The 24,803-nt window shown below is 41.2% G+C and overlaps 3 protein-coding genes across 5 annotated transcripts in view; 1 reads left to right on the top strand and 2 right to left on the bottom strand.

The window, feature by feature from the left end:
- The window catches only part of LOC128887161 (transformation/transcription domain-associated protein), a 26,425-nt gene extending 4,201 nt beyond the window's left edge, over positions 1–22,224 (bottom strand). The window contains exons 1-6 of one of the 3 annotated variants that reach the window (XM_054142746.1): positions 21,640–22,224; positions 21,134–21,229; positions 8,846–9,025; positions 8,459–8,758; positions 7,869–8,063; positions 18–7,790 (exon numbers count right to left, since the gene is read on the bottom strand). In XM_054142746.1, the coding sequence (XP_053998721.1) occupies positions 18–7,790; positions 7,869–8,063; positions 8,459–8,758; positions 8,846–8,971 (8,394 nt within the window). In that variant the 5' untranslated portion in view covers positions 8,972–9,025; positions 21,134–21,229; positions 21,640–22,224. Of the gene's footprint in view, positions 1–17; positions 7,791–7,868; positions 8,064–8,458; positions 8,759–8,845; positions 9,026–21,133 lie in introns of all 3 variants that reach the window. The other 2 variants (XM_054142744.1, XM_054142747.1) reach the window with 2 other exon arrangements.
- LOC128887162 (NACHT and WD repeat domain-containing protein 2) lies at positions 9,491–22,876 on the top strand. The gene is made up of 27 exons (XM_054142748.1): positions 9,491–9,563; positions 10,090–10,227; positions 10,708–10,796; positions 11,153–11,269; positions 11,761–11,964; positions 12,031–12,175; positions 12,239–12,464; positions 12,537–12,735; positions 13,326–13,568; positions 13,632–13,829; positions 14,468–14,607; positions 15,392–15,994; positions 16,279–16,384; positions 16,440–16,612; positions 17,347–17,566; positions 17,623–17,835; positions 18,531–18,732; positions 18,807–18,930; positions 18,997–19,350; positions 19,424–19,642; positions 19,730–19,876; positions 19,948–20,153; positions 20,231–20,430; positions 20,511–20,680; positions 20,741–20,899; positions 20,961–21,150; positions 22,247–22,876. Exons 2-27 carry the CDS (start codon positions 10,125–10,127, stop codon positions 22,391–22,393), a joined length of 5,097 nt encoding a protein of 1,698 aa, XP_053998723.1. The 5' UTR covers positions 9,491–9,563; positions 10,090–10,124; the 3' UTR covers positions 22,394–22,876.
- Positions 22,510–24,803, bottom strand: LOC128887164 (protein LSM12-like). Its single transcript, XM_054142752.1, has 3 exons — positions 24,646–24,803; positions 23,741–24,117; positions 22,510–23,655 (listed from the first exon to the last, which is right to left on the bottom strand). Exons 1-3 carry the CDS (start codon positions 24,764–24,766, stop codon positions 23,557–23,559), a joined length of 597 nt encoding a protein of 198 aa, XP_053998727.1. The 5' UTR covers positions 24,767–24,803; the 3' UTR covers positions 22,510–23,556.

The following is a 24,803-nucleotide window of genomic DNA, read 5'->3' as shown; positions in this document are numbered from 1 at the left end:
AGTATTATTTATTGTACCTTCCAAGCCATTTCCTTCGGGCAATTGTGCTCCACCTGGGCGAGAGCTTCCTTCATCATCGCCCAATTAGGAATGCGCCAAGAACTCTCCAGAATTAAAAATGGATTCTTCTCCGCCTTCTTGCTGCCATAATCTAATAACAAGTCCCATTGATTCAATTCCTTCGCGCATCTTATCCAGTGCTGTTCCCAGAGCATCGCCTCGCGTTGTATCTTGAACGGAGCCGGTGTCGAAACATAATCCTGCTTGAATTTCGTCATTGCCACGTCGTATGCCCCTTGAGCTTGTTCAAAAAATCCCTGTTGTTCAAGGGCGGTCGCCTGAAGCGTTTCCTTGTAATGCGCGTGCTTCTGCCAGAGACCAGACCACATGTCCTCCTCGCACAATAGCGAGTACATATCCGATAACGAGTCCAAAATTTCAGCGTGTGGACTGTTGTCAGGCTCAAAGTCGTAGCAGTCCGACTCCCTCTTGATCTTGAATTGGTTGTTCCCATTGTCGAACGCCATCTGTTCGAGACTCAGCGTCATCCTGTGCCAGAGGTTGTGCGATCTGCCTAGGTACTTCATCAAAGCTGGTCGCATGGGCACAGGAGGATTGCAGTGCGCTATCGCTTCGACGAACGTAGCGATCGCGCTTGGATGACAATCTTTTTGAATAACGTGCGTCCCACTGCAAATAAACGGCACCACTTCTGCGATTAGAGTGTTATGTTGATGCTCATCCAGGATGCCCCATATCCTTGGGAAAGTGTCCAACCAGACGCGTTCCGCCAAGTTCGTGTCCATGTGACAAAGTTGAGCCGCAGCCAACAGCAACTGCTCCGTCCTTATCTTCTTGGCGTAGTCTATGAACTCTCCTTGCTTTGCGATCAGCTGCGTTAACGTTGTCTTTCCAGCGTTCGTTATCTCTTCTGGAACGGCTGTTGAATCTACGTTGGACAAGTCCATGTCCAAGATTTCGTCTTTCACGTCGACCGCGTCCGACATGTCTTGAGGTTCTTCTTTGATGGATGTGTATATCATGAAGTTCTTGTGCTCCTCGCTATCCGTCATGTTAATCACAGACGTTACGCTGGGCAGCAACGTGTCCTGATTGGACATCTGAATCTGAGTGGACGAATTCGCTGTGACGAGAAGCAGCTCGATGCATTGCTTGATCCAGTAATGGGGACCAATCGCGTCCCAACTCTGGCTGCAAATAATGTACAGAAGTCTGTCGTGGAGTCGTCTTCTCATGGATCCGTCGAACACCTCGAAGAATTTCGCTCGTATCTGGGGCTGCACGCATCGTAGGCCTGACAAAAATGCTGGCTCCAATTTCGACGTTAACTCGGACGATTTCAGAGTTTCGTCCCGATAAATGAAATTAACGAGCTCCAAGAATTGTCTGTTCAACTCTAAATCATCGGGAAAACGTTTCTCCACGTACTGCATCATTTTTACCAAAAGGATCGACTTTTCTCGCAAGCTGGGCGCCTGATTCATCGCGATAGGGTTCTTGTTCTTCATCCATTCCTCGAGCATCTTGGTAATCGCTTTCATCACTTTTATGTCCTGCGTTTTCTCGATCAACCCAACCAGAATGGAGCCTATAAACGATTTTCGCATTTCCACGCCCATCACCACAACGCGGTTCTTCACGAGATCCAAACTTAAGATCAATAACTCGCTGCCAACCGGATTAGCCTCTGCCTGAGTCGAATGGAGGTGATCCTTGGCCATCCTGTGCAGAACTCTCATGAAAGGGGTTATCAGTCGATCAATGTAACTTTGATTGTTCGTGCAGGCAGCCTTCAGCATCATCAACGTGCCGAACAACGTACTGGGAGTAGCTGCGGTATTCTTCTCGTACGTTGCCAAACCGTCAACTACAAATTTACCAACGGTGGTATACAGGGTGTCTAATTCTTCGTATTTAGGAGCAGCGCTGGAAGGCGCCGGTTCTGCTGGAAAGATAGTCATCAATCGCGACAACAGCCCGTGAACCAATCGAATCACTTTTGTGTTGCTGCTCGCGATGCAGGCGCCTACGCCGCGTTGCAGAGGCTTGAAGCTCGCCAGGATTTGTTCCCTTTTCATCACGCCCAACAGGAACGTCAGAACTTCCAAAGCTGTGCAGATGTTACCGTAATTAGGTTGAGTACTGTCCACGCTGGCGAGCACTTTGTCCAGCCAAGCTAACTTCAGATCGCACGACTGCGGCCAAACGTCGGGTTTCAGAGCCATTTTTAACAAAGCCACGCAACGCCTGGACAGTTGTTCACCTGGATTCCCGTGAATCGTCGTTACGTCGTTTACCTGACAGGCCAAACGAAGCAAAAAGTTTAAGATCGCGTCGGCGTGCGCTCTCTCGATGGGTTTTGTCGATCCTGGTTCTATCCTGGGCAAAATCACGGGAACCGTGGCGCTGCCAGTAGCCGTTTGAGTCGTCATACGTTTAGTTCCCGTGGGATCGTCGTTTATCGGTCTCTTCATAGATCCTCCCAACGTCGACCTATTCCCACCGGAATCCGCACTCTCGGCCTCGTCCTTGATTCTATGCAATTCCCATTTTATAATTACTTCCGCCAACTCGACGGCCAATCTCCTGTGTTCGATCGTAGCCGTAGGACTGAATCCTAATCTTTGAATCGAGTTTACTATATGCTGGACCAAATGATGCCTCACTGGATAGTACACTTTATAATGTCTGACCACCAATTGAAGAATGTGAAACAACTGTTGCATGGAATGTCCCTCCTCCACGATGATCTTCTTCGTCCAATGGGTCAGCATCGTGTTACCGTCTTCCATTCTCACAGGCATGGCAGGTGTAAGAATTTCCAACGCTTGTCTAACTACGTTTCTCGCGTCCAGTGCGTGGGCTTTCAATAAACTGTGGAACACTTGGAGAACGATTCTCTTGTGAATGGCGAACTTGGCGATTATGTGACTGAGAAGCAGATGACCGTGATATCTCGTCGTGGGATCGACGCAATTTTTACCCAACAGACAGGGCCACGCAAAAGTCATCAGTCTGCGTAACTTGTTGCCTTGTCTTTTGTTGGTGACGTCGTGAATGTGTTGAGAAGCTTGCTCCACCAATAGACACGAGAACTGGAGCAAAGAGATGCGAACGCAGTCGGCGGAACCGAATGGATTATCTGGATCGATGATCTTGCTGATGAATACCGATACGACGTTTTCTGGGTTATCTTGGTAGGGCATAGGCGCACCTCCAACCAGTTTCATGCCCTCGCCTCTCTCGAAGCTCACAGCGAAGCAAGGGATCACGATCAGTTGCAACACGTTGGCCTTCAGCTCTTGAGAGAGGTTGTTCGTCGGGAAGTGGTCCACGAACCTGAAGAAGGCGCTACGTTTCCACTCGACCGTGTACTCCTGTGCTACGGTGTGCTCCAAGAAGTCCCGTAAGAACTGGAAATCGGGAATGAACCTGTCGCAAGTTGCTCGCAGCAGTTGGAAGAGCAGGTCGATGTCGTTCGGATGGTGGCGGAAGTAGTGCAACAGAATCTTCACGATTAGCTTGGGCTCCTTCCAATGACAGTAATCCACGCTCTCGACTTTTTTGTGCAACGCTTGGTACTCGTCGTTGCACCAGATTTGTTTCAGCGCTCCCACCAACTGACTTTGCGTCGACAACCATTGATCGTCGAATTTAATTAATATGGCGATGATCTTGATAGCCTGATGTTGAAGCTCGCTCTTCTCGCTGTGCGTCAAGTTCGAGTTCGTTTGGGAATGTGCGAGCAGCATCGTTATCAGTCTCGCCGTGCTGTTGTGCAGCACGTCGCGGAACGGTTTGCCATCTTTCTGTTTAACAAGAAACTCCAAGTATCTGCTCCATTGCTGATCTTTGATGTTGTTGTCGTGCAAGAACAAATTCAGGGTCTCCGTGGGATATCGTAAAAGGAACTTCATCAGGGGAATGCGAAACGGGCTGGACACCTCCACCATCAACGATTTCTCCGTTTGCAACACGAGCCTGCACAGAACGTCGATGAACTTTGGGGTGGCCGCAGGAATCTCATGAAAGATCCCTATGATGGTAGCTATCTTCTGCTCGTTCTCACCCGACTTAGATATACCTTTGTGCGCTTGTATCAAGTTCTCCAAGAGCTTCTTCAAGTGTTGCAGCAGCTGCTCACAAAGAGTGATGCTAAAGGTGCTGGGAAACAGCTGCGTCAAATACGATAGTCGTTTCACGCAATTGAGACTCAGATTCCTGTGATCGCCCAAAGTCAAAAGCATCGGTCGCATTATAGCGTGAACGGACTCCATGTCGATCTGGAAACCAGCGATGAATTTCTGCATACACTCGAAGGCTGCTTCTTGCAGCTCCACATTCGGTTTCTCCAAAGCTTTGTAAAGAACCCCGAAAATCTTTTCGCGGCAAGCGACGATGTAGTGGCAGGCAGCGAGCGCCTTTAACGCCGACTTCCTCAGAGGAATGAGGTTCGAGACGGATTTGTAGCAAGGCAGTTTGTTCAAGTTCGCGTCCTCTGCTTCACTGAGAGCCAGCAGTTCCTGGAAGAATACCTTGTGCTCCATAACCGTCAGATCGATGGTGAAGAGTCGGGGATTCAACGTGGTGCAGAACGTGTTTCCATCCATCAAGCCGATTTGAGCGTTCGCGGGTTGATGACGAAGCAAATGCTTCTTAGGTGGAATCATATCTGCCAGGACTTCCTTGTGAGGCTCCATCACTTCCGTCACGGTTTTGTTTTGTATTTCAGCCAGCAGTCGTAAGGACGCCATAGCTTGTTCTCGCACCAACGTGTGCGGCGACGTCACCTGTCGCACCAACTCGTGGGTGACTTCGTACAAGCTCTTGTTCTGCGCCTCGATCAGTTCCGTGTTTCCGTCCTGTATACCAGGATTTACGCAAACTCTCAGCATCTTCTCCAAATTGGCCTTGGCCATGTCAATGGCGCCGTTGGACACTTCTTCGGTCAGGTCCATCATCACGAACATCAGAGCCTTCAGGAAGACAAACAAGTGATTCAGCACCCATTTCGTCGCCATTCTCTCAAAAAGAAACTTTATGGCTATGCATCCACCTAATTTCGCGTACCAGGCACGCTCGTAGCAAAGGGAGCACATCTTTTCAGCCAAGTATTCCATCAGTGGTAACTGGCAGGCCCGTTCCTTCGAGCCCAGAATGTTGGTAGCGGTTTCAAGGATCAAAACTAGAGCCAAGTGACCGGATTTGTACAGCTCTTTCTCCTCGTGGCCCATGATGACGGCAAGAGCGTCGATCAAGACGAGAGGGTCCTGACCCTGCATGCGAATTTGTCTTCCGGTCAGACAGAAGGGACCGGCTTGCTGAGCAATCGCTACCATTGTGTAATGCCTGACGATCGACACCACGGTACCCAACACCGAATGCCTCAATTCTTTGATCTCTGCTGCAACGAAGAGTCCAGTCAACGCTGTCTGTTGAACGTTCCTCGCGACCGTGTCTGGGCATTTGTAATGAGGTCCCTGCTGATGAGGAATTTTACCCTCTTTAAAGCTGGGATGCATGAACAGTTTGTACAGAACGGCGTTGTTGTCGTCCAGTCGGAGCGAGGCTGCCAGGTAGCAACTAATTACTTCCCAGCATTGTCTACGATAGAACGAGTCGGTGTTGTTCGATTTGAGCGCATTGAAGGCGGTCTCGATAACCTTTTCCACCGTGAAATCGATCGGTTTGGTAGGCTCCTGGAAGTAAACGACGATAGCTGGCGAGTTAGTCTCTCGATCGTTGTACTCCAACTTCTGCGGTTCGATCATCATCTTCCTGTTCCCGCCGCCGAACTTGCCCAGCACGCGAAACGCCACGTGAGCCTGATCGGTGGGATTGTGCAGAGTCCTCCAAAGCGCCTGCATCAAGTCTGCTCTAACCGGTTGTATGTGCTCGTAGAGGAAATCAGGTTGAAGATTATCCACGCAGAGCTCGAGGGTTCGCAACCCCTGGCTGACTAAGCAGTAGCTTCCGTTCAAAGCGGAAACGAGTGGGTCCATCAGCATCGGAAGGTACGGCAGAAGAGAGCTGAGTCTCACAGGAACTGTCAAGCACAATTCGACGAAAAGATCCTTCATGTGCTGTCTGTGCAGGCCAGATTGTAGCCTGTTCAGTCCCTCCAACATGTTTGGAAGCAGCGGTAGGAACTCCTGATACAGGAGGTCGTGGGAACCGCCTCCGATGGATCTGAACAAAGCACGCAACAGTAGGAAATAATTGTACGGTTCCTTCGCAGACATGGCCAGCTCTATGGCTCGATTGACGATCTGGTTCAAGTGTGGCCTCAGCATGTGTTCGTTTTCCGCAGGGAAAAGGGACACGCTGCCGAATACGAGCTTGAAAAGCCTCAAGTACAAATTACTCCTTTCCACGTTGGAGCCCATGTCGCCCATCCTTTCCAGCAGATATTCGACCAGTATCGTCGCGAACGTGGACGATATCGTGGGACTCGACAGAAAGGCGCTGCCGATGATCTGCAGCGCGCAGTTCTTGAAGATCCTCTCGACCATGTAGTCGATAGATGTGGAGAATATTTCTTGGAACGTTTGCGGATTCATCTGGGTGAAGACGTTTCCGAATAGCTCGAGGACTTCCTTTTCTTCTCGCGTGCGTATCGTCTGAGACTGAGCCGGTCGGCCAGGTTGAGCGACGGCGCCGATGGTAGGAGGACCTATTGTGTATATATCCAACGCCGGCAGCGCCCATTTGACCAGCTTGATGTACACCAACGTCTCCTTGGACTGAAACTGGTTGGATTGCGTCGCCTCGCCGGTCTTGCTGTTGATGCAGTTCGACGTGATAGCTTTTGCGCCGTGAACCAAACTCTTCACCAAGTTCCTGTAATCGGCCACGTTGTAGCTCATCGCTTGAGAGGAAGGGAACCCGAATTTCGACTTCCCAGCGTCTTTGTCGTCGTTCAGGTCTGGAATAACGGCCTTAGCGTCCTCCGTTTTTATGTCCAAGCCGGGTGGCATCAGTTGTTTGGCCTTGTTGCGCAGAATCGGTATGTAGATCTTCGCGATCGTTTTAAACTTCAACACGAAAACTAGCAGTATGCGCATCAGTAGCTCTCTCCCCTGGGTGCTGTTTTCGGCATCGGACCTTTGTCTGACGGTGTCGACCAGATTCATCAGCAGCTTGCAGGAGACCATTTGAACGGCTGTCGGGAGGCTTTGATCCAGCAGGTTCTTGCTGTACAGATGCACCGCTCTGGAGACGTCGCTCAGTGGTAACAGCAACCGAACGTGGTGGACCAAGTCCGCGAGCGTCGAGTACGCCAACGGCCTGAGAGACTCGTGCGTCGTCCAACCTCGTCCTATGAATATATCCTCGTCGAAGAAACACTCCATGTGCGGGATGAATTTATTGCGCAGATCCGTGGCCAGAATGTGCCTCGACGCGATCACCAATTCCTTGCGCAGGTGTGCCACTTCCATGGGGCACAGGGTGAACAAGCCCAGGATACCTTTCACCAATATGGAACTATGCTGCGACACCACGTCCTGGTAGACTCGGATTACGTACGCCAAGAACGACAGAGTCTTGATCTGCGCGCCCATGAAGTCCACGAAGACTTCCTTGTTGAATCCAGGCGACGCTCTGTGTTGGGGGCTCGGTTGCAACGTTATCGTCGTTATAACGAGAGGAATAAAGTCTGACACGTCCTGGTGAACGTTTTGCTTGTATAATTGGTTCATGAGTACAACGATGATCGGCAGTTCCTGGAGCACTTTGAGGGACAGTACTGCTTTAGGAATGAGATTGTACTGAAACAGAACACGTTTCCTGTCATTATTCCCCGAGCACTTTGTCATAGCAGACAATGAAACAAGTTCGATGCTTACTGTGACGACAGTACCGTCCGCTGCTTTCTTCTCGCTTTGTATGGCCGTGATCGTGAATGTCTCCTTCAAGAGAGCTTCTATGTTTATTTCCGACAAGTCTTTCACCCTCAACGGTGGACGTGGCTCGAATATTTTTGGCAAATTCTTTGGTAACTCGCTGTACACGGATTTCACGAATTGCAGAAAATACTGTATCTAGGAGCGAAAGCAATAACAGAATGTTTACACCCACGCGTCGTGCGGATACATGGACGTATTTGAACGCTTTCATACGAAAACTTTGACGACTAACAAATGTGAGTAATATTACGGATTCCGAAACATTTTTATTTCCGTTATAACGTATAAGTATTGTTTTTTAAAGCTATCAACGAGTAGCGCGAGAAATTTTCAAGTATAATTTTTAAGGTCCTTTTTAAATTCACACACAATTACATTCTCTGCACTCTTCGTTAACATCCACTGTTTTAGAATTCGTTACATGCCTCGCATTTGTTAAGCACGAAAGCTTTCATTCGAGAGCTTTGAAATATGTAGCATCGTGGCTCACACTGTACGTCGATCGAAGATTTCGACGATCATTCGCTTACCTCCGGATTGAACGTTGGTTTGTACTGTTTGTGGAGCTCGATGATGATCCTCAAGCAGACCAATACGTTCTCTTCGTTATCGGTCTCCAAGAGCTTCGACATTAGGCTCAAAATCTGTTTTACGTACGGACGCAAGTAATCGTTGCTGGGCAATCTGTGTATCATTTCTAAGATCAACTTTCGAACTTGTTGAATGTTGTATTCCGATATGAAGTGAGGCTCGCCTTCTTGGAGGATCTTTAAAAATATTTTCATCATGTGATCAAGAAATGCCGGATACTGCGAGGAGCACATGATGACCTGCGGGAAGAATATTGTATAGGGAATGGTTTCTCTTAATTTTTTAAGAGACAGAGATTTTTTAGATAGAGGATTCGTTCGATATACCTCGAAGTTCTCCGACAACTCTTGGGCGGCCTTCAGTTTTAATTCGTCTTTCGAGACTGGATCGGCTAGCATGGTCACGTACGATCGGTACGTGTTCATTTGCGTCACTGGATCCGGTGGTGCCATTTTGATCGTTTAATCCAAATCACGGTTCGTGCTACGTCTGGTCCATCAGTAAATCTGCGCGAAATTCAACCAAGTTCATTTCTTTCTCGAATGGAAATCGGTAGCTGTTCGTTTCTCGAGGACGCACAGTGCATTTAGACAGAAGTCTAGTTGAAAGATTGTTCAGTCGAGAATCGCAAAACGCAAAGTGCGATAGAATAATAGTTTTCTTAAAATCAATGAGGCACGCTTTGCGCTCTGTAAACAACCCCTAGCAACCACTGGGGTGCTTACTATCGTCCAGCTCGGTTGAAGTTCCAATATTCTTTACTCGTTTTCACGACAACTTTGCTGTTAGGTGTCCCGACGAACCAGTGGGTTTGACTTTGCGAGCGGAAAGATACTGTGAAACTTGGTGATCGACTTCGCGTAGGGGGTGGGAAGTGTGTATGGAGATGTTGGCGATGGATGGATATATATTCACACCCTATAAATGCTCGCGAAGTTTTGGAGACGATCTCAGTACCCTTGCAATGTTACGGGTAACAGGATGCAATAGGAACTCGTTGGTAAACAGTTGATTGGATATTCAAAACAGAGTATACATTAACAGGTTAGGTGGCTTCGGAACTTTAACGATATCGAAGTTTTGTTGTGCTTAAACGATGCTCTAAAATGAAGTTAATTAAAAATTCTTCACTGGAAATTTGAAATATTACAGACTTTAGAGCTGAATTACTTGCACGCTGCACTGATACTGCACTAATACACGTAACGTAATCTTTAGTAACGTAACGTAAGTTTAATGTAGTAACGTAAAACTTTAAATGCGTTTCTCCAGAAACGAATCTTTTTTAAATTGGTGTGCAGCGTAGCTTCTACATTTTTTATCTGATTTACTTGAAAGAGGGAATTATTTTTATATTATTAAAGGTAATATGTAACGGTTTTATAAAATATTTTATTTTTATTTCAAGTCGAACTATCTCGCAGTTATCCTGCTAGTTGCGCTAAGATATTAAGAAAACAAAAATATTTCTGTGTACTTCGAGACTTGAGGAGCAAACGCATTTCAATAGAAAATTCGTGTATGACGTATAACTTCAGAGAAATAAATTCAAAGAAAGGCGATATTTCAGGGTGCCAAAGTGGGCTAATCCCACTTGATAAAAACATGGACGAAGCAGTCATCGATTCGATCTTCGCGGGATCTCTGAAGTCCCTGCCAGCTGTTAGCTCTAAAATCGTCAGAATATTTACGAGTTCGACTTTCACAGGTAAGTCGATACATCTACAGTGACTAATTTTAATATTCGGAGACTTAACAATTTTTAGGATAAAGTAATCAAAAGGACACAACACTGTACGATGTATGCTTTAAGTCATCATCCTGATAAAACTTGAACGTATTATGAATCCCTCGTTTATTACATTTTTGTACAAATTATTCTGTAGGAGGTTTGAATACATATTGTTGCCCATTGCTCCGTCAATAAAAACAAAATTAGTAATACTGATTGTTGAAATAACATATTAATACGTTGTTTTGTTTGAGACTTATTTCGCAAGAAACATTATAAATCTAATACATAAACTTTTCACTTTTGTTAACTAGATTCAATATTTTAATGCAATACATACTTTAATTACTTTATCTTTTGTAAAATTGTAAAGTGTCCAAATACTAAAGTTATTCGCTGTATGGAATTGCAAGTCTGAATCCTCCCCAATCAATGAACAATTTAAATCCGAAACAGACACAACGATGGAGCGAAACACCCTCATGGCCCAATGCTACCCCAAATTGAAGGACTACTGCAGAGAGAAACACGGATTAGAGTTTCAGGTGATTAGCCAAAAAATTCAGTCGGATTAGGGGATCGAATATGCGTCATCCGAAGATATTGATTTCTACTATAGATATCAGAAAGATGTTGCGTGTGTAACCGAGTAGATATAGCTGCTAAAGGGTTGCCAAAATCTGTATCGTGTAAGCACGACCAGTCGTCCTTGAAGAAACAATTGATTTTCGTCGTGCCAGGTACTGGTCCGCGCAAACACGAGCAAAAAACTTGCCAAAGTTTCAACACTGGCGTACGATCGGTTGCCTCAGAATTCGATCTTCGAAATTTCGTTCTAATTTTAACTCGAGGAAAATCGAAATGAGGATGACCAACTAATTAACGAATGATGTGATTGCAGGTGGTTGATATGAGATGGGGCGTGAGGGACGAGGCCACCGACGATCATATGACCACAGAACTCTGTATGAGGGAGATAGAAAATTGTCAGAGGCTCTCGATGGGGCCCAACTTTGTGGTAAAAAATGGACAGATTCGTTTTTGAAACGTGGGACGCTATCGACGAGTCTAATTAATATCTCTTGTATAGAAATCATTTTCGTTGGTGAATACTGAAGCATAGCTAAAAAGGGATTAATAATTAGCAGCATACGTTGAAGTGTATATTTTACGGAAAATTCATTCGAAAAACATTTGTTGTGTAGTGTCTATTTCATCTAAAAAATTGAAACAAAAATTATTTTCTTAAATAAACTCCGCCAAACAGATCTTCTATTAAGTTAAATGCTTTCTGAAGCATAATTGTTAAATATGATTTCCACGTGTTCAAGGTAGCTTCCACCCTTAAAAACAAAATTTTAAAGTCTTTTTATGGAAAATCCTTTACTCTCACTCTATAGATAAATTATGTTTAATTAAAACTGACAACGTTTCTGACTTTTTAAAGGTAGTTCAAAACCGCACTTAATAACAGAGCAGGACTAGGTATACCTTTTCTTGCTTCCTTAGGTATTTCTGGGACAGAAGTATGGTTATCGGCCTATCCCAACGTACGTTCTTAGTTCTGAGTTGGAAATGCTGAGGACAGACTTAGAGGCACAGGGAATGGACGTGGGCCTTCTGGATAAATGGTACAAAAAGGATAGCAACGCAGTGCCACCAACGAGTATCCTCCAACCAATATCGTCCATCCTGAAGAATTTCAACAATAAAGTAAGGAGATGTGCTCGGTTCCTCCAGTAAAAGCTAAACAGCGTACTAAATTCGTGTACAATGCAGAGAATACCGAAGCTGCAGCAAGAGGACCAGGCGATTTGGTGGGACACCATGGTGAAAATGCAGAAACTGTTTAGGAAGGGAGCGCAGTCTCTGTACAACTCAGGAAAATTTGACAAAGACACGATGCACAACTATTTTATGTCAGGTATAGGCTGCACAAGACTAAAATGCGTCGTTATGCTCGTTAATTTTTAATTTTTGTACACAGTCACCGAGAGAGAAGTGATCAACGGTGTTCTGAACGTTAAAAATACGAAAAATCACTGTCTGGCGTACGTGCGATACATAAACAATATAAATCTTCAAAACTTGCGAAAAGCCAGTTTGTTCTTAGACATATTGAATAGAAGCTTGGACAACGAGGCCGCGAAACTTCTGGCGAATTTGAGGGACGAAAGACTTCCAGACAAGATCGAAAGCACAAATTTGGAGAGGTATTATAACGCAACGGAGTTTTTACACAAACATTTTATATGATAGACTTTTGATAATGTTTCGCTCGTCAGATACACCGTAGAATGGATCGGACGAGAGGGTTTGGATCCAGAAACGCATAGCGAGTACCTCCAGCACTTCATAACGCACTTTTATCGAAACATAGTGAAACTGGTAGATCGCGCAATGAGAAAAGAAGACAGCTCCGCGCAGGGACAAATTATAACGGAGATGTTGCAGCATCTCCATGCTTGCAACAATTCCGTCAAGGTAGATCTCTTTGGAAATTCTTCTCAGGCACTCTAGGTGTCTAGATCCCTGATATTTAATTATTTTCGATACGACAAAAGTAGAAACTTTAAACATGTACGAGGAAAGTAGTAACTATCCTCAGAAATCTTAGAACTGTTGCTTTCGCTAAAATTCTAGTAACCGATCACGAATTCTGATCTATTTCAATTGTTTAATATTATTATAGGGACTTGTTAGTTGTACGTTTGACAATGGAATGAATAGTTTAATAATGATTACATTGATTAAAAATTAATTCGAGGTCTTCGCAGCATGTCTCGTAATAATGGCTATGGTTAGGTTCCATTTAATTCATTTAAAACTAATCATAACGTACCAAAACTTCAGAAAGATGTAAATACTATCTCATTCTTTGCCGAAGTTTTGAAACTATTAGAACCTGTAATCATATACAGGTTCACCTAAACCAGACCATCTGAATAACTCTTCCAATTGTAGGTCCTTTGCCAAATTCATACAAAATTATATAACATTTATTTGAACTGCTTAACGATTGGTTAATTACTCTCAGCATTACACGAAGCCAATGAACCGTTCCAAATGTCCAGGTGTTCTACGGCCGAGAGGACACCTTGGTAACCATTAAAGAGTACATGATGGGTGACAGCGATAAACCTTTGGTTTTATACGGGGAAGGTGGCTGTGGAAAGACGTCTTTATTAGCGAAGAGTGCAGGCCTGACGAGCGGCACGTGGCTCACTGGAAAAAAGCCAATCAATATAATCCGATTTCTTGGCACCACTCCAGACAGTAGTGCCCTGACACCCACATTGATATCCATTTGTCAGCAAGTAAGTACGCGGTTACGACTTACGTCGACAAATGACATAACCGAGGCGTTCTTCCTTACGTAGATTTCCTACAACTTCATGCTACCCTTTGAAGAAATCCCCGACGACCTGGTGCCGCTGACGGCTTACTTTAAATACCTGCTGACTTTAGCCACGGTAGACCAACCGATCCTATTATTCTTGGATAGCGTCGATCAGCTGACGGGGGTGCAAGGAAATAAATTATCATGGTTGCCCACCAGACTTCCGTCGAATTGCAAGGTACCCGAAACATTGCAAGAGAAAGCTATCTTGGACGCGTGAAAATCATTGCTGTATCCAATAATTATTTTTGTAAAAACGATTGACTTAATGGAGAATCTATTTGTTGGCGTTTATTGTACATACATTGAATAATAAACAGATAACTTTTATATAGACAGATCTTCCATTAGGTCCATTGTTTTCGAAATAAAAATTATTGAATATATTAGGTTGTCCCGAAAGTTTCTTTCGCGAGTTGCTCTCAATTATTTTATGTGGTCGTGTTTATATAAATAGACAATCTAATTTCATAGATATTCATGTTGTAACAGTAACGGAGCAAAATGAATCGTACACAATTCAATAATGTAACATAAAATATAAACTATTGTTCATGTATTACTTATTAATAAAGCGAAAGAAACTTTTCGGACAACCTAATATATACACGTGTAAGCTTATTCGTATAAATATTTATAATGAAAACTTCATTTAGTAATATCAAAACTATTATTTAATTTAGTCGAACATCTTCAATAGACACAGAGGGTACGAATATTTATGGGATTGACTGTAGCTATGTTTTCATGCTTCGAAAGGGGTTGCATCCCTTAAAAGTACTCCGAATACGCGCGAAACTCTTGGATGAATTTCAGATGATGTTATCTTGCGCTGCCGAGGAATCGAATCCCGTGATTTCGAGAGATTACCAATTACTACGTAGGATGATCGATGCAGAGGAGAGCTTCATCGAAGTAGTCGCTCTGGGCGAAGATCTAGCCATGGATGTGATAAGGTACAAGGAGCACGAAGGCTGGGATTCGAAACGTTTCTGGAAATAACTATTTCAAACTATAATGCATCGGTTCTGACTGAAATTGTTGCGAGAATCGAATAAAATTTAGATGTTTTATAAATATAACGGTTTTCATGAATATCGGTTTTGAATTTGAAGTCATAAAATTATAATCGATATTATATCGGTTAGGGTTCTCATTGGTTCTCTTATTTATGCTACGAATATTATTATTAGCAACACACTATTACGCAAATTCATATGTTTATATATTAGGTTGTCCCAAAAGTTTCTTTCGTAATTTGCACTCAATTATTTTGTGCGGTAGTGTTTATATAAATAGACAATCTAATTTCTCAGATCTTGATGTCGTAACAGTAATGGAGCAAAATGAGTCGGACACAATTCAATAATGTAATAACAATTTAAATTAATTTAAATTAACAATTTAAAATAAAAATTTATTTTAACATTTTAATCGGTCAATTACGCAACTTACAATTAGCCGTAACAGCAATACGTACGAATAGGATTTTCAAACTCGATTTTCTCGAAAACTAAGCTTTAAATGAAAAAATTGTATTGCATATATTGTTCTTATTTTTTCATAAGGAACCACGTTGTGGCTGCTACTACATGTTATTCGGTCGCATCCTGTATTTACATTTCTCACAAATACACGAATATTCGCAGTCTACTCATAACAGTTTCCAGAACCGAGACCAATATCCTAACCCTTCGAGAATAATTAAAAGTTAAACGACGCAAGAAATAACTTCCACAGGATGTGGATGAGGACAGCCCACAGAGATCTGAACAACTACCAGTGGCGTCTCGTGGCCAATGCTATATCCAAGTGTTCTTTACCGATTTTCGTGAAGCTGGTGTTCGCCGAGATCTGCAGGTGGAGGAGCTACACGAAACCAGCGAACACTCATTTAACCAGCACCGTGATGGACAGCATTATGATGCTGTTCGAGAGAATCGAGAAACAGCACGGGAAAATTTTGGTGTTCCACGCGTTGGCTTACATCACCGCCGCCAAATCTGGCTTATCCGAATCCGAGCTCGAGGATTTGATCTCTCTGGACGACAAAGTGCTGGACGACGTGTACCAATACCATTTACCACCGGTGAGGCGGATTCCGCCGTTGCTGTGGACCAGAATACGAAGCGATTTGCCGAATTACTTGAGCGAAAGGGAAGCTGGCGGGGTCAGTGTGCTCAACTGGTACCACAGACAATTCAGGGACACAGCCAAGGAAAGATACTTCAAGAACATGAACATGGCTATGTATTTTCACTCAATGATCGCCGATTACTATCTCGGCATCTGGGGAGGCGGACGTCCTAAGCCGTTCAAGTACACTGAGATTCAAAGGCATAGGTAAATTGATTCGTCGTTACGCTACTTGTTATTAATTTGAATACGCCATCACATCTATAACATCTATAACATATCGAATCATTTAATTTAGACAAATGTTTTCAATGGACATACTATATAGCACGAATACTTATGAGACTATACGAAAAACTGCGGTCCCAATTTTTTGCATATAATGGAGAATTACTATAATACGATACATCGTTGTAACGTGTATGGCCTCTATGATGGTTATATGAGTTGTAATTCGACGGATTGGAAATTCAAACAAATCGAATTCGCAGATTCAACTTGGCAGACAAGGAAGGCGTGGCGGACAGAAAAGTACCTGAACAACCGCTGGCGTTCTACTCGAAGGAGGGGACCATCACCAGATACAATTTGAGAAAGGTGAAGAGAAATATCTCGACTATATTACCCTCATTGAATCGTTTTCAATTTTCAGTTCGGCGAGCTGCCGTTCCATCTGGTCAGATCGCGACGTTTCAACGATCTTTTCGAAAATGTTTTGTTCAACTACGAGTGGCTCCACGCTAAGCTCTGTTCTTGTCCGTTGCAAGCCGTGCTTGCCGACTTCGAAGATGCTTGTACTTTCATCGACAACCAAAGCATTGTCAGGTAACATCCAACGACACCTTAACATTCGCAAGAAAGAACTCGAATCAAAATCTTTAAAAATCGACGATGCCTGTCTCTCAATCGAAAACACGAATGCAAATCGTGTAGAGGATCGCGTAGAAGAAGTGTACATCCTCTGGAAAATCATTTTTTACTATTTTTTGACTGAAGTTACATTAAGTCACTGTAACGTCAAGTATGTGGAGACTTTCTCCATTGGAGCAAATATCTAAGTAAAAGTTACGAATCTACTGATGAATATTAGTTTGTATTGCATTAGAGAATATATTTTACCAACAATTTATTTAATATCTCGTCGGTAATAATAAAAAACAATCAAATTTACTTTTCATCTACGGTATCTGCCACGTGTTTTTCAAACTTCCTTTACCAATCTGGACATCCTGGCTATTAATTTCTTCATTGTATCTGAAGTAACACTATTTCATTCGTTTCGTAATATCTTTTCTATCTAAACGATTCAATAGTTTCTCTATGGAATTTAAATCAGGAGATTGAGGGTGATAATTACTGCTAATAATAATATTTTAAAATGTTACCAGATACACATACGTAATAAAGTGTAGATTAAAAGTAATGAACTTTGTCCTTATATTTATGGCCGTACGACCAGGAATGTGCAAAATTTGAACTAAATTAATGATAAGAGGAGAAAGGAGAATGATTTCGTCCTTTTTATCCATCGAGACAATATGCGAGGTTTTTTTTTCCAGAGAATTGATGCTGGTAGCCGATGCGCTAAGATTGGGCGGTGCGATTTTGGGTTCTCACCCTGACATGCTCGCGCCCCAATTAATCGGGCGATTATTGCCTGAAATAGGGGGTAACGTAAACGTGAAAATGTTGCTTCGAGCGTGCGATAACGACGGGTCCAAGGATTGCGCTTTGCTTCCTGTTTATCACTGTCTACATACCCCTGGAGGACCGTTGAAGGTAACTCGACGACTAGAACGAGCCAACGAAACGTTTCTAATCCGCGTATGTTTCAGTATTCGCTGGAGGGTCACCAGTTCGCTGTGTTCGGATTTTGTTTAACGTCGGACTATCGGTACGTGGTCTCGATATCCAACCGATTCATCACGTGGGATCTGAGCACCAGCGACATGACGAGGGACATTAATCCTGGTGTACAGGGTATTATGCAAAATCTAGTTCTGAGTCCTGATAACAGATACGCCGCAGCGTTCACCACCAATAATCAGGTAGTTAGGCGACGTCCAGGTAAAGGACGAGTATCGATAAGGATCACGTTTGATTTTTAGTTACTTTAGGACGATTTTAATTTTTTTGTTTACAATATTACGTTCTACTTGTAACGAAGGGTTAAACAAATTTCAAAAATTGTTTCAAGCTGTTATATACAGGTTTCGACTGAAAGAGTTATAATACTTTCGTCGGGATATAATGAAAAGGACACGAGTTTGAATTTCCATTAGTGCAAGACTCAACCAAATTTCTGAAATAAAATAATCACCCTCTTGCCATGACGTTACGGTGAATACTGTCTAAGAGCCGCCGTAAGGGGAAAATGGCGGGCCTCTTAGACAGGAGTCACTGTAACGTCATGGCAAGAGGGTGATTATTTTATTAATTACGAGGGAAAAAAGAGTAAATCGAGGAATTATTGTATCTTAAACGAAACGACTAAGCTCGCGTTTGGGCTCGTTTCAACCAGAAAATCCTCCGGAATCCATTAATGATACTTTCGTTAAAAGAATACACCGGAACCCATTAATGATACTTTCGTTAAAAGAATACACAAAAATACGCAATTATATTAAAAGTAAAAGATAAGTTCAAAGTAAATCTAGTGAAAAGATAGCGAAGGAACATTACAGGGACAAAAGCCGATATTATCGATACTTTCAGCGTAATTACACCTGATCTTTGTTAACAGAGCGTCGTGTTGAACACTTTAACGAGCGAATTCGTTACTATCGATAATCCGCTCCCAAACGACGACCCAGTGTGCGGGGTTCATCTGATGAATCAATTTTTCTTCGTTTACGGTAAACTAGGATGGTGTAGGTTTGATTTACGAGGAAACTTACTGGAGACTCACACGAACCCGGAGGACTCCAACAAATGGCCAATTCTGCGTGAGTACCAACGAGTTCGATCGTCCGTTTCAAATGAAACGTATTTATATAGAGAAATGTATATTCTCGCACAGACGTGGAGCACTCGAATTTAGACGATTACAGGGTAGTGTTTTGGTCTGGAGATATAGAGGATACCAGTATGCTTCTTCATACGTACAGGAAGAAAGGATCATTGGATCCTCTGCATTTTCACAGGTAAGTAACAAAATTAATTGTCCACGAAATCAATATTCGAAACTTCTATCGACGAGTATCTTGCAGCGTTCTGGCGATGACTAACGATAAAAAGATTTTGTACGGTTGTACAACTAAAAGCGACAACCGAGTGACGAAGTATAAGTGCGATGAGACGTCCTCGCAATGGGAAATGGTTTCTGACATGCCCAGGGCTTTCAACGACGACGTTGAATACTTGTTGCAGTTGAAATTAGACAGAGAAGAAGAAATGCTTCTAGCCACGAGTGCCAATGGTTTTATCGTTTGGTTTTTGGAAAATAAAAGCGACGCTTACGTCTTAATGCTTCCAAACGGGGTTCGAAACATCAGCACTAGAATGATGTGCTCAAACTCGATTATGGTCAGCGGTACGAAGAAGTATGGTATTGCTGGCGTGAGGTGTGCTTTACGATGCGTTAAACAAGCAACGCGTAATTTTTACAGAATTAATCGAAACGCGTTCCTATCGTAGGAAGAACTTGTACGTTTGGAGTCTGGAAACAAGTGAATTGGTAAAGATATTGGACGCACATTTTGCGAGAATTATTCAATTGGAAGCGTTGACTATCGGAAACTGGAACAGTGTTGTTACTTCGAGTATCGATAGAAGTGTTAAAGTATGGAATATAAATAACATTTTCGAACAAGTTCATGTAATAGATAGACACGAATTACAGATAGACATGATAAGGTACTCTACCGTGTCTTTTAATTTAATTTTAATTTCTATAAAGATATATGATTCAATTTTTACGTCTAATCTATGGAAATCTAACAGTCTCGCGGAAGAATGTAACTTAGCGGCGATAGTCACTAGAGACTGCGTGGGAATTTGGGACTTGCAAACAGGAAAGTTGATTTCGAAGTTAGCCGATAGTCCTTTGGGTGCAATTGTTACGCATGCTTGCATGACCCACGATGGCAAGTCAGTAGTTTGACAGCGATTAAAGAAAAATATGTTTAGACTAAATTCTACATTAGGGTACCTCGTTTTAGGTATATCGTTTCAACAGAATCGGGCAATGTATTAATATGGAACAGAATTACAGAGCAAGTGTTGTTTAAAGAGGAACAACAAAATGTGAGGCAGTTAATGTTAATGGAAAATTCATCAAAGTTTGTAGCTGTTTCAAGACCTAAGAATCCTGTCGGTGTGGAAAACATGAAAACAACTGCTACCCTTTTCGTAAGAACAATTCCTGGTATGTTAGCAATTGATAGACACATTAGAAATTATTACTATTATTCCGTTTCGATAATTATTTATATTAATGGCTAGATGGAAAGACAACATTTTCACTGGAGTATCCAGTCAGAAGTCAAACAGGTGTACCCTTTAGAAATGTTGTAGTCACTTCTGACAATTCCTTTTTGATAGCACCAGCAGCCGATAAGGGTAACAGAGATTGTGTTATAATATACAATGCGAAAACAGGTGCATTAATAAGTAAAATTCCCATAAAATTGCCAGGATTTAAAGTAAGAGAAATAGTAATCAAATAGCATAGTTTGTTTTTATATACTGTATGTAAATATTTTTATAAGCTTTATATTAATAGGATATCGTATGTATCACTCCTATGCCAAATAAACCACAATGGATAGGAATAATTGGATCTGACAAAGGTATTATTTTGGATATAAACAAAAAGAAAATTGTTCGTACAATACCAAAATGGAGTGGAAATGTTAGCAAAGATGGAAAATATACATTATACGCCCCCAGCAGGTAGATTTTCTAAAGTGTAAATGGTTATAATATAAGCATTTAATATTCTTGTTGTTGTAGAGGAGGATTAGAGCTTCTAGAATTAAAAAAAGGTACTAGCGTGATGACTTATATACCAAAAGTAGCAGAGGGAGTATTCACTGTAATATCCATGTTCAACCGTACAGATGAATATGTTCTTTATTACCACAGTGGACGAAAAACTATACGCGTATTTAGGTAAAAATGTGGCATTACATTTATAAAATATACAAAATTCAGCAATCTTTTGCATTCATAGATCATCGGACTGTGAAATGATAGCAAATTACAGAGTTCAAGCAGAGCTAAGTGCAATTGATAGTACATATGATGGTAAAAGCATAGTTCTAGGTACAGTCGATGGGTGTGTATCTGTGTTAGCTATAGTGGATCCCAAAAAAGAAAAAATGAAAGAATATGTTGCAAACTTACCATCTCGTGATGAGGATGTAAGTAAACAATTTCTAACGCCATCAACTCATCTCGTTATCGAATGAACAGTACATATCTTCAATGATATCATAGAAACTGCACACGTAAACAAAATAAATTATATTTCTCATTTGTTTTTGCTCTATGGCTCTCTGGTCAATTCTTAAGGATGATATCGTAATTGGAATTGAATATTTTTAGTTCCTAATCCAGTCACAGATTTGTTCACTATCGAAATAGGTTAGGATAAACACTTGCCACGTTGTTGAATAAAAACGTTTTGCAATGATTATCAAGCTTTATAAAGCAAACTGTTTACAAATAGTCGGTTTAACAGAACTTGGAACACTTCGCAACACTTTCTTAGAATTGTTTTTGTCAAAATTTTAGTCATCACAACATTCCGCTCCAAAATGAAATAAATCGTTATTATCGTATATAAAACGATATATCATATAGAAAAATTAGAATTATATATAATTTCTGACAAAGTTGTCGTGAATTACCTTTCTTCATTTGTTTACCAAAAATATAAAACTACACATGCAACGCGGATATAGGGTACAAACTTAAAACGTTCTCTCAAAACACTCAACCACGATATTCTTCCTCTCCTACTCTATCTCTCTCCCACTTTTGTAGAGAGGGAAGCATCATATTTAGTTAATTTTTATGCCAACTGCATTTAGAAAAGACCCACGTAAAACCTTTAACAAATTTTTTCACTAGAAATGTCTTTATTTGATAGGTTATTCCTAGTGATATTTTTTGCGTATATTCAATGTAAGTTTAATAATTGATATTCAGATAAATAACAATTCAAATTATATTTACTAAATAAATATATTAACGTAATTTTAGTGTTAAATGTAAACGCGTAATTATACAAAAAAATCACTAAATGTATAGGAAATTGTAGTGTAACAGTTGGTGCTGAAATTAGTGCAGACATCTTTTCAGACTATCAAAGGATATAGTGCAGTTTTTACGAATTATTTCTTACAAGATAACAAAAAAAAAGAAATATAGAAATGTATTCCCTACTTTTCACGCAAAAGAGAAAGTAGGATATAATTTAGTTTTTTAATAAGACTTTAATACTTTTTTTTTTAGTGGAAAAAGAAAACTGAGAAGCAACGAGCGGCTATTAAGTTTAAAGCTGCGGCTCGAATTGCTCGAGTAACTCACGACTTAAGTGCGATTGTACGAAGTACAAATATTACAGAAACAATTGAGGAATTAGACGAAAGTATCGAATAAAGGTTGTATCGTTTTTATAGGAAATATTTTTATTCCAGAAAACATAATGTAGTGGTGTAATATCAAATTTTGATAAAAGCACTGATAAAGGAATAATAAACTTGAAACAAGAAACATAGAATTTATATTACATTTATTTCTGTCTTTTCATGTAATTAATTTTATAATTTTCTTTTCTTTCTGTCCGACTTTTCTTTGCATTCAAAAAGTAAAGAGCACGAGACAAGTTCATTATCATTGCAAATGGAGTTACTTCTAAGTGTATGGGACACACACACCCTTGCACATATCAAGTTGATGTTTCCTTAAATAACAATTGTATAGCTCGTTCTATACAAGAGAATATCCTTTTATCTTACAATGTCATATTGCTACCGAAAACGTCTCGTGCTGACGCAGGCGTGATATAGTGTAACGTTTGCGTTTTTTCTTGTTTACAAATTTCGAAAGAATCGATAGTACCAAATGGGCGATTTGAAACAAATGTATCATAGTATGCGAATGAATGTAAAATTTGAGTCAATATTGAAGTAGGTATTATATATGAAAATTTTTGTTGATCATTTACATTTAAATTATGACACTAGTTAAAAATAATGAACCGTTTCATACGGACTTAAATTATACCGCGATGATCGATTTATCTTTGAAAAAATTCGTACTTCAATGGTAATCAAATCATTTTAAGATGTGTATTAATGATCTGTAAACAACTATTAAACGTATTTGTAACAATGTAAAACTAAACTAAAACACACCTGCATCAGAGCACATATATGAACAATAGTTCCAGCAGAACGTAAGGTGTATGGCAGCTTGTTAGATAAAATAAACAAGACTCTTCATCGAAGAGTATGCTTTATGTTAAAAATCGAGTATGACACGTTCCATTGCTTTACAAAATGCTGCTCATACGATGGGATCAATGTATTCAAAACTTATTTAGAATTCTAATATTCGATTTGCACTTTGTTTTCTTTAAGTGCTCTTTTGTCAAAACATGTCGAATTTTATGACGCTGATTTTCATGATAGGCTTATGTAGTAGTTTTGTAATGGTTTCCTTTTATATCCTGTTATCATTGTTTCCTACTTTCCCCCAAACACTGGAACTTCTGTGACAGCATGATAGCTTTGTTCATGGTATAGTGCCTTTGTGAACTTTTATTGCATTGCACCTCCTTTTTGCTTTTGCTGTTGTTCCCGCTGTTGTTGTTGTTGTGCTTGTGCAGATGCCTCTGTATCTTTAATGTGTTTTTCAACCTACAAAGTTTGACACGTTACAATATAAACGAATTATACATTATCATCATTTATGAATTATACATTATTTCTTAAAAATACTTACTACTTTCTTTACATGCTTGTATGCTCCAGATTCTGTGTTACCATGAACATTATCGACTTTGTACGGAGGTCTAATTGTAACATTATCAAATACAACGATATTTACTCCGTTCCACGTAATTTGCGGAATAGTCTTTGATATAGTACTGAAGAGTTTTTGTCCCTCTGGAGATACTCCGGCCTGCAGAGCCATTACCAGTTTCTTTTTCTCTTCAATTTGATTATGTACTCTTTTGTTCAACTTTTGCAAATTAAGGCTTTGTGGTGGTTCACTAGTTGTAGGGCTAACTTCCCGCTTTACTTGGACCTCGGATACCAAGGATAAATTTACTATATGTACGTCGTTTAACGTTGGTGCACCACTCGAAGATGGACATTCTGATTAATGTCAATTAAGGAATCATTGTTATCGTTGAAGTTAAATGTTGAATGTACTTTCGTTTTATAAATATTCCTGTCACAGTGTCTAACATTTAATAAATTCTAAGGTTATAAGTTAGATATTTTAACGTTTGTTATCAGACCGGAAGCGTTTCTGTTTGCAATTTTTGCGGGAAACGAAGGTGAAAGTATCTCCATAGTGCGTGGAAATACGTTCGAGAACGAATAAGTAAAGAAATAAAACGAACGGAAAATCCAGCATGGTTGATTGAGTGACGAAACTAACCTGACTTCGTGAAGCTGATTAAGAAATCACCAAATAATTGACAAGCGGTATTAAACATTGCCCGTGAAAATGAATGAAACAGAACGTAATTGTCGTTAATTAAAAATCACAAAATCCGTCGCAGATGTCTCTAAAGTCATTTACACTGTGGCAATGATAAACGAGCGATGTATGAGCGCTGAATCCAAGTACTCGTCGGGAAGGGCGATATTTTTAGGGAATTTATAAGAAAAGGATACTTAGGATCAGCATTTTTGTTTGTGGATCGAACGCTAGCACTTCGCCTTCGATCTCCTCCTTGTAACAGGTTTTACAGGCCACAGTACTCCCAATGCTGAAACAATCGTTGGCGCCGGCCATTTTTCACTACGAACTCGGAACCGCGGGCTCTGTGTCG

Source organism: Hylaeus anthracinus, unplaced genomic scaffold (genome assembly GCF_026225885.1).
Source record: "Hylaeus anthracinus isolate JK02 unplaced genomic scaffold, UHH_iyHylAnth1.0_haploid 11985, whole genome shotgun sequence".
Taxonomy (NCBI): domain Eukaryota; kingdom Metazoa; phylum Arthropoda; class Insecta; order Hymenoptera; family Colletidae; genus Hylaeus; species Hylaeus anthracinus.
This window is presented reverse-complemented; position numbering and strand designations above follow the sequence as displayed.